Raw genomic sequence first — 10,355 nt, 5'->3', positions numbered from 1 at the left:
TTTATCGTGGCATCTATTCTTAATTAAATGAATTGAATTTATTTTATTTCAGTCAGTCATTTGTGTGTATGCAGGTGTGGGACATTCCAAATGTTCCAAAAGTGAGCACTCCACGAATGGACAACAGTTTGCCAGGGTAAAATAAAACATTGTCAACATATTATTTTGTCCCACAAGAAGCAGAATGTTTTAACAGTACAGTAGTTTGAATATATTTGTTGTTTACCTTTATCAAACCTCTCAGGCTCCCACAACCAGCGTCTGATCGGGTAAGACTAATTAAAAATGTAATTATACCATGTAGGTTTGAATTTGTGAACATGAAATCAATAAATACCTTTGTGTGCTAATGACACTGTCATTAGATCAACTGCACTTATTTCCTGGTTAAAAATAGGATGGAGCACCAACCCCTCCATGAAGAGGTCCAGTCTGCCCCGGGTCAGAACAACTTCTATAGGTAAACGATGTTGACAGTTGCATCGTGACACAGTTGTTTGCTGTGTATCTTTATTTTACATTTGTTTGTTTGTATAGCCTCCAATCACAGTGGGTAACATTGCCAGGAAGCAGAACAATTATACTTTCATACATTTCCAAATGACACCCACAACATCTGACATCTTAGTGAAGATGATACAAAAAACACACACAAATATTTTTCTAAGATCAGATATTGTTTGTTGCATCCATTTCAAATGTTTACAAGGATTGTGCAGGAGTATGACAACAGTGCTGTTGTCAGTTTAGAACCCAATGTATTGAAAAAAAAAAAAAGAGGATCAACATCCTTTTGTAAATATGACTGTCATGCATATATTTGAAAATAATTATTCAACTGTCTTCTCACTGCAGCAACTACACAAATGTGTATGCACTTATCATTATTGATAGCCAGTCTGAGCCAGAAGACAAAATGGAGCAAAGGTATTAATTGTTACTATTACCACTTAATTGTTTCTATTCTATACTGTAAATATTATTACTAGCTTCATCATTTACTATTACAATACATCACTTTGTCTTTCCCAGCACAGAATACCTGACTGCGGAGGACATTGCTGCAGAACTCTCTGCAAAAAGAACAAATACATCTTGCAGCAGGTTCAATATTAATAGAGCCAATGTGTGGGATGGAGCAATCAGCGGCTTCAAAGGTGCCTCATTCGATCCCTCTCATGAGATGTCAGTTAAGTTCACTGATGATGAGGGACAAACTGAGGATGGAGTGGACACTGGTGGTCCCAAGCGTGAGTTCCTGACCCTCCTTATGGAATGCCTGAGAATATGAAGAAAACATCACGTCAGCAACTGTTTGTGCCCCATGGCGGTGTAACTTTCCCAGCCGCTCACTGTCTCAAAATTTGATTCTAAATTTATAATGTTCTCTATAAAGATAGAGCTAATACACAGTTATGAATGTATAATATAAGCTGTGTTGTGTATTTAATCATGCATTGGTCTACCATTTAATGATGGCTTCTACATATTTCACAGAAACAGACAATGAAAACATGTGTCCTTCATGCTGATAACTAGTGTATGCACCTGCCAATTAGTATTCTAAACAGAGTAGTGTGTTGAATCCTTATTTCTTGCATTTGAAACAGATAAAATACAAAAAAGTGAACTTACTGTTGTGTTCAACTTCTGCCAAAAACTGTACATGTTTGCCACAGGAGCTACAGAACACTTGAACTGTCCCCAGATGTTGGCCACAGAAAGGACAAAACATGGCAGCCTGAAAACACATGCATTGATGTAGTAAATCCATTTAATCAAGTCAATCAAAAACACATAGTCTAAATAGTGGTTAGCTAAATAAATAGAAAGATACATCATGTTTACCGTTGAATCTGTGTTTTGTCTCTCTCTCTCCTTGAATGTCTTCTCTATATTTGTTCTTGAGCATGTCTAATGCACACTATCCTGTCATTACTTTGTCCCTCTTCACATGTTGTCACTTCGCGGTTCTCACTATGGCCCGGCCTATTTGCCTGCACTTGATTTGTCATCTCTTTTAATAATGTTCTTCCCTCACTTTATGTTCTCTTCACGTGAAGCTCTCCTCTCCTCAGCTGGTGTAGTAGTTAGGCACGCTAACGCTAGCTATATAAATATGACGCTCTATGTATAAAAACAAAACGTACCTTTTTATATCTTTCTCCACTCTCTCTGAACTTTCTTTCCTCCGATTTCCATCACTCTTGTTCGTTCTCTCTATGTCTGGTCAGACATCAATCTGTTCCACGTAGCGCGCCCCCTAGAGGCCTGGAGCACTTCCGGAATGTTTTTTTTTTGTATGTGTTTTGGGATTTGTACGTGCTTTGGACTTTGCATATCGTTTTGGTATTTGCAGCGTTTTTTTGTTGCGTTTGTTTTCGGGGGTTTGTGTGTTTTATTTAGTTTGCATCATTTCTGTAAATGCAGCGTTTTTCTGTTGTATTTGTTTTCAGGGTTTGTTTGTTTTTCATTTCATTATTTGCAGGTGTTTCCTGCTTATGTTTGCGTTTCGGGCCGTTGTTCCGCGTTTGCACCTGCCGGCCACTGTACTAATGTGATTGAAAGGGGATTGGTAAATACTCGCAGGACCGTTAAATGTCATCATCAAGGCAAGGAAACCCAACGGTTTTCATGGGTACTTCTGTGTCATCCCTTTCCAACACAGCCTCAGCAGGTGCAGAGCTTGGAAGTATATGGGGACATCACAAGCACTTACACTGAGAGGACAAATAGACAAATCACTGTATGCCTTGTCAACGCTGATGCCCTTGTCCAACTCAGAGCCAAAAGAAGAACCAACATGTGTCGAGGTCATTAAAGGCTACAACGGACCAGGAGTTGTCTGACAAAAGGGAAATCACAAACTGGTGGCAAACAGTCAGCGGTGGAAGAAGTACTCAGATATTGTACCTAAGTAAAAGTACTGCATTTGAAAAGTAAAAGCTATAAGCATCAAATGTACTTAACAAAGTCAACAAGTATAAGTAAAACTGGTTTTAATTTCATAATCATGTATCAGATTACTGGATTATTATGATTATTGATGCATTAATGTATCACAGCTAAAGTGGAGATCAGTTACTTTGAATACCGCTGGATATCTTAACCCGTCGTGGTATCATAAATTATGTATGAGTTTATTTATGATTTGGAGCTAATCATTTGAATCTACTAAATTACTAAAGCTGTCAGATACATAGAGGAAACAGAACACTATTGGCTCCCAAAAATGCTTCAAAGTAAGAACATATACTCAAAAGTAATAATTCAAATAATAATAGTAGTAATAACTTCTATGTAAATAGCACTTTTTAAGGTAAAATAGGAAAAACGACAGATTTATCTCAAGAAGTGCAACGAAAATGATTGCCCAACATTTCCTTTATTTCCTTTAAAATGTGTTTTAATGTGAATCGTGATATACACGGACGGATGGAGATGTGTTGATTCTGTACATCTGTCTGTCGCCGTGTGCCCGCAGGGGGATGGAGGGGTGGAGGCTGGCAGGATGCAGCTTCAGCTCAGCCTCCCCATCCCTCCATCTCCATCCTGTCACGCTGCTGTGCGTTATGACGCGGGGCTGCATTACGTGAGACTGTCGACTCAGCACCGGATCTTGCTTATGTAACGCTGCTGCAAGAGGAGAGGAGCGGAGGACTGACGGATGGCTAATTTACTGATAAATAACGGCGAGTTGGCTGATGTCTGAGCGGCTGCCGGCGGAGAGAACAATGCTGGGTGTAGGTCGCCGGGCCGCAGTGTGAGAGCCGGGTCTGGGCACCAGGGGCCTGTCCCTCCGCACAGTCTGCAGCCTGCGGAACATTCTGATTTTTCTGCAGATAAGAGGTTGAATTGGTCTCCTTTCTGCAGGAATAAACCAATGCGGGTTTGTTTTAGAAGAGAAACGCCTTCACATTCTGATCCTCACCATCCTTTCTGTACTGATCCGGCGGACAGCGCTGTGATAAACATGGCGGGTCCGGAGCAGTGCCAGCAGCAGGTGGAGGAGCAGGCGGAGCGCATAGATGATGCTGAGATGGCTCTGCAGGGCATCAACATGCTGCTCAACAACGGCTTCAAGGAGAGCGACGAGCTCTTCAGGAGATACAGGTAACACATGTTAATGGGGGGGGGGGCAAACTCAGACCAGGGTCCACATTCAGCACCCTGATCTCAAGTGGGCCAGTAAAATCATAGCAAAAATAACCTATTAATAACCAAAACTCCAAATGTTTCCCTTTGTTTTATTGCTGACAAGTACTTTGTGAAAGATAGATAGATAGATAGCCTAGATAGATAGATAGATAGATAGCCTAGATAGATAGATAGATAGCCTAGATAGATAGATAGCCTAGATAGATAGATAGATAGATAGATAGATAGATAGCCTAGATAGATAGATAGCCTAGATAGATAGATAGATAGATAGATAGATAGATAGATAGATAGATCCTTTGTTAATCCCAAACTGGGAAATTATTTTGCAGGTGTATACAGGCCCTATGTTTGACACCCCTGTGTTTCAGTATGTTGCAGGTACAAAAAGATAGGCTACTGGAACAATGTAATATGTGGTTACTTCAAGGTGGAGCACATGAATACAAATGAATGAATGGTCATTAGGTGTTAAATGTTAAAGCCTGTTCCTCATGAGTGAGGCTTCCAGGTATCTCCCCTTCAAAGTGCGTCTCAAATGTTTCGCCACCATCAAAAAGAGAATATACAGACTGTAACCACAAGTATTTATAAATATGTATGGCTATTTGTTAAGCTAATGGTTACTTTTAGCATCTATTTATGAAAACACAGTTATATTTACTTTGTATTTTTAAATGTTATAGTGTGTAAAATGTGTAAATACAGTATTGACATTTCATTTCATTTTAGTGCCGTCTCATTGCTGCAACCTCTGCTTTTATCAGTGCTTTTATTTATGTGTGTCTATTTCTATTACTGCAGTGAGAGATGCCAAGGAAATGTCATTGAGATGTGTGTGTATGTATGATGAGAATAAAGATATTCTGATTCAGATACAGTATATATGTCCCTTGAAATAATTTGACATAGTCTATTATCTTCATTTCTATAGTAAAGAGAAATGTTTAAGAAAGATAATGTAATACATACTAAAAACATCTGCAGATTCTAAAAAATAATCCATCATCAAATTCAAATTGTAATACTATTTGAACTATGACACCTTGGCAGAGCCCAACTTGAGCAACCCTGCTGTAGACCCTCTGGTTGAATGGACAGATGATCCATCATGGAGACCACTCATTGCTCTCTGCACCTTTCACAAGAATATAGCTTACACCTATTTGCTGCTTTTTCTAACCCTGTCTTGGACTCAGAGATCTTAAATGAAGTAATTACTTCCCTGCACCAGACGGATATTTTTTTATTGCAAATATTGATTCTGTCAAACAAACGATTGTAGTCCGACCCCTGACCTCAGTCATGACAGCTCAACAGGAGCCCTGTGGCTCCTTTCATATACTTACATTTCTCAACAGAGTATTCAATTCAGTTGGTGTTGTCTACTGGATCTCTCCTCTCTCTCCTCTCTGTGTAGGACCCACAGCCCGCTGATGAGCTTTGGGGCCAGTTTCGTCAGTTTCCTGGTGAGTTTCCTCTCAGTTGTTGGTTTGTTTTTGTGATTCCTCTGGCCAGAGGAATCAAAACAAAACAGTATGATAAAAAATATCGGATGTTAAAATGGATGTTGGAAAATGATTTGTAATGAACTGGTAACTGATGTTTTGGCAAGGCCAAAGCTTATCTTGCTTTCTTTTGGGTACACACCATTTTTCTTTATTAACACCATTCATTTTTGTAACAACAAAACCTTTAATAAAAACCATTTCAACATTTCAGTTAGTATATTGGCATATTTAATGTCCCCTCCAAATGAATGCAAAAGGGGAAAAAAATTACATTAATGAAAATAATGATTATATTTGGTACATCAGCATAGCATATAGTAAGATTTATAGTTTATGAAGAAAAACTCCAAGAATCACCTTGGATAACCCAATCTGTCTAAGTGTTTGCTACCATTGTCACCACGGACTTCCTCTCTGCTGCTTTCCCACATTAACATAATGGATGCATCACAACAGCGCGCGCACACACACACACGCACGCACGCACGCACGCACGCACGCACGCACGCACGCACGCACGCACGCACACACACACACACACACACACACACACACACACACACACACACACTCTCTCTGTCGCCTCGTGATGACACACACACACACACACACACACACACACACACACACACACACACACACACACACACACACACACACACACACACACACACACACACACTCTCTGTCGCCTTGTGATGACCCACACACACAAAAACACATCATGAATCCAGAGATGATGTCATCCTCGGTCCCCAGATAGTAATTGGCCCTGAAGGCTGTGGGGGTGTGACCGGACGTGCACAGGGATATTCAGTTAATGCAGCGTACAAGAAAAAGAAAACATTGTCACTCATATATCTCTACATTTTGCACCTTGTATACATGACTATGTCCTCACTCATTAATGATTCTAAAAGGTTTTAGTAAAACATGATTCTGGCATTATGTGCAGCATCTCTCTGACTCCAACACACAGCTGTACGGATGTGGCTGTGTTCCTCTGTGCATTGTGATGCAGAAAGAGCCCTTTGTCCTTTTCAAGACAGTTACACTCCTCTCCTCCTTTAACAGGACATCTGTTTGTAAACCAGCTCAAGCATAGCTCTGTTCAACAAGACCAAATGTTCTATCCCCACTTAGGTGTTGTAATATCTGGATAACAATATCTATCACAATAGCATACCAATAGTGTTTGTCTGGCAATGCAATACATTCATGCATACATCTAAATAAATTACCCAACTGTAAAGCCTATTTTCTTATTTCCTGCTGTAAACTGACAATGTTTAAATGGGTTAAGTCAATTGTTAATGTAACTCTACCAGGGTATTCCTATAAGCAGAATTGTTGGGTGATGAAAATCTAGCACACTGCTGTACTTAGCATCAGCAGTGTGTATCCACATGGACCATCACACATGATAATCCTCCATCATTCTGCAGAGAGCCGCGTCCTGGGCTGTGTCTGTGTTAACAGAGCGTTCAATAAACCGGATCGTGAGATAGATTAAAGTTGCCTGTTGGAGTCCGCTTTGTTCACTGCATTCAAATCAGTGGTAATATAAAGTGTGATGTAAAAACAAAATGAAAATCTTAAAATGATACTCCATCAAAATATTTGACATCAGATTTTCTGAGAAACTTGAGTTAGCATATGCTTGATATGAGATTTCATCACAACATGATTTTATTGAGAGATGTAATTGATGCTGCATTATCGCCAAGAATAAAAATGCAGTACATTGTTTCTTCTTAAAGATATATTAGAACCAAACCTCTTCGTTGCATTTTGATTCAGAACGCCATGATGACATTTGAGGAGGAGAAGATGCAGACGGCCTGCGACGACCTGAGGACCACGGAGAAGCTGTGTGAAAGCGACAGCGCCGGGGTCATCGAGACAATCAGGAACAAGATTAAAAAGAGTGTAAGCTCAAAATATAAAAAAATAAATATAATATATAAACATTACACATGGCATTAAGACACCTTCACAGCAAACTGTTGTGTCTGCTGCCGTCCCGCACATCAGACTTAACTCCTGAGTTCTGTGCCATCACAGCTTCATAACATTCATCTGTTTACATCTCACATATGCAACTATTATTACAATTAGCAGTATTTTGATTTCACTGTACAGCATTTCACATTACATTGTATTTTCAGCTCATCTTATTCTATTTAACTTAGAGTTACCTTCTCCTGCATTACTCAGTTGCCCATTCGTCTTGCGACATTCTCTTGTGCTATTTTATTTCTACTTTGTTTCTTCTTGCACTATTTGTATTTGGTTTTTTTCATTTCTTTTATGTCTTATACATATCTATGTTGCATTGTTGGAGGAGCCTGTGAGGTTTTTCATTGCATAACTACACTATCTGTGCATATGACAATGACGCTGTTTGAACCTTTGAACTTTGAACCTTAAAACTAAACTTCGTCAAAGTTGAGGGGCAAGAACACCAATTGAGGTTTTCCACGTCGATTGCCGCCACAGCAGGTTGCTGTTCAGATAACAAGGTTTATATCCTCTGCATCGTGCCTAATGATGCAGGCAGCGGTGAGATCATACCAAGCCCACTCACAGATTAAATTATTGCTTCTGTGAAATGTAATCAGCAGACAGAGTGAGGAGTGTGGGGGCCCCGGGTCATTCAGGAAACCCTGCCAGCCTCTGGGTAAAGTGGCATATTTATAACGCATATTGTGTGTGTGTGTGTGTGTGTGTGTGTGTGTGTGTGTGTGTGTGTGTGTGTGTGTGTGTGTGTGTGTGTGTGTGTGTGTTGCAGATGGACTCACAGAGGTCGGGCGTGGTGGTGGTGGACCGCCTGCAGAGACAGATCATCGTTGCTGACTGTCAGGTGTACCTCGCCGTGCTCTCCTTCGTCAAGCAGGAACTCTCAGGTGATCAAATCAAACAGACCAGAGAGTGTGAGCTTAAAAGAACAGTTTTTTGTGGGGGAACTTCTCCATATTCAGTAAATTACCAATAGTAAAGAACGGTTGACACGCCCCCAGTTTGAAGAACCACAGACTGTATTAATAAATAATCAAGTGAGGAAACTGATAACTTGCAATATACTCTTAATAACTGAAACAATTAATTACATTTGTACATGAGTATGTGTACTACTCCAGTGGTTCCCAACCAGAGGTACGGGGACCTGTAGGGGTACTTGCAGGGATTGCAGGGGGTCTGTAGAAAAATAAGGGAATGCAATTTATTTCCACACAAAAAACATTTTTAAATAAGCCTGGTGTCGGTGGTCTAGTTCTGCTTCCGCAAGTAACAGTTCCTCCCGGGATGGTGTGGATTGTAACACCACTGTAGTTCGTGTTCACACTGTGGCGCCGCACATAGCAATTAGCTTACATTAGCTGCAAAGTGGCAGTAAGAATGGATGCATGATTAGCCAGGGATAAACATACAGCCGGCGGTACCGTCGCTGCTGAACCGGGTTTAGGAGGCTGGCCAAGACCTGGAATATAATTATATGAAGCCATCCCTGCAGCGGCACCAGAACACCAAACAAAACAGGAGTGTGGGTAAAAAGTTGGGTTAAATACAATTACAAAGGGTTTAATACAAGACAGATGAGTGAGGGGGTTGTTATGGAATGGTGACCAGCTCAAGGGGTACACGAGACAAAAAAGGTTGGTCACCACTGGTTAGAGATCCCCTAGGTTGGTTTAATCACATCAATTATTCTAAAGTTTATTGTTTCCACTTTCAGCTTATATCAAAGGAGGCTGGATTCTCCGTAAGGCGTGGAAGATGTACAACAAGTGCCACAGTGACATCAGCCAGCTGCAGGCGGGCAGTGAGCAGAGGTCCTCCCTTCACCAGGAGCCCCTCACCACGGACAACGCCAACCACAACGCCCCAGTGGAGAGCTGCGTGACGGCCGAGGCCCTGGACCGGCTCAAGGGCTCCGTCAGCTTCGGCTACGGCCTCTTCCACCTGTGCATCTCCATGGTACCGCCTCACCTGCTCAAGATCATCAACCTGCTGGGTTTCCCCGGCGACCGTCACCAGGGCCTGTCCTCCCTCATGTATGCAAGCGAGAGCAAGGACATGAAGGCACCACTCGCTACGTGAGTAAACTTCCTTTTAATTATTATTCAGTTTTTATAACAGAGACACAGCATTGGTGCTGATGGGGGAACTGAACTGAAAACCATAATAAATGTTACCATCAAACTTCCCCAGTTCATTTATTATATTAAGACAATTATTAAACTTTTATCATGTTTAAATATGCAAACGAGGAATTATCTTATGAAATATGTGATTATTATTATTATACATTTCCGCAAACATTAAACTGACCTTTGGATGAAGCATGGTTCAAAATTATTGTTTTATGTTGTTGCCATATTACAGAAGAAGCTTTCAGAATCATTGTGTCACTCCAAAAATCTGAAAATCATAAATCGCCATATTTTCAAGGAATATAAGTGAAAATAAATCGGGCTATTAACAAGATTTAACCAAACCCCTCAACAGAATAATGATATGAATGAGTGGAGATTTCTGTTTTTCAGTTTTTCTACTCTTAGTATTAGAAGAATGTTATTTTAGGAAACAGTCCTTAAAAATATGGATTGTAACACATACTGGTTAAAATGTTAAAATATAAGGCATTATCTAAAGCTTACTTTTCAAAAATTGCACCTAAATATG

General features: G+C 40.4%; 2 protein-coding genes across 2 annotated transcripts; both read left to right on the top strand.

The window, feature by feature from the left end:
- The first annotated feature begins 45 nt into the window (after positions 1-45).
- LOC104968121 (G2/M phase-specific E3 ubiquitin-protein ligase-like) lies at positions 46-1,313 on the top strand. The gene is made up of 5 exons (XM_010797693.1): positions 46-136; positions 236-269; positions 398-460; positions 856-927; positions 1,033-1,313. Exons 3-5 carry the CDS (start codon positions 399-401, stop codon positions 1,289-1,291), a joined length of 393 nt encoding a protein of 130 aa, XP_010795995.1. The 5' UTR covers positions 46-136; positions 236-269; position 398; the 3' UTR covers positions 1,292-1,313.
- A 2,234-nt stretch (positions 1,314-3,547) lies between these two features.
- On the top strand, positions 3,548-10,334 carry LOC104968120 (tetratricopeptide repeat protein 39C-like). Its single transcript, XM_010797692.1, has 5 exons — positions 3,548-4,113; positions 5,579-5,627; positions 7,470-7,598; positions 8,461-8,575; positions 9,406-10,334. Exons 1-5 carry the CDS (start codon positions 3,884-3,886, stop codon positions 9,768-9,770), a joined length of 888 nt encoding a protein of 295 aa, XP_010795994.1. The 5' UTR covers positions 3,548-3,883; the 3' UTR covers positions 9,771-10,334.
- The last annotated feature ends 21 nt before the right edge of the window (positions 10,335-10,355 follow it).

This window comes from Notothenia coriiceps, unplaced genomic scaffold (genome assembly GCF_000735185.1).
Source record: "Notothenia coriiceps isolate Sejong01 unplaced genomic scaffold, NC01 NC01_scaffold00038255, whole genome shotgun sequence".
Classification (NCBI taxonomy): Eukaryota; Metazoa; Chordata; class Actinopteri; order Perciformes; family Nototheniidae; genus Notothenia; species Notothenia coriiceps.
Note: the sequence above shows the minus strand (reverse complement) of the source record. Positions and strands in the feature narration are given on the sequence as shown.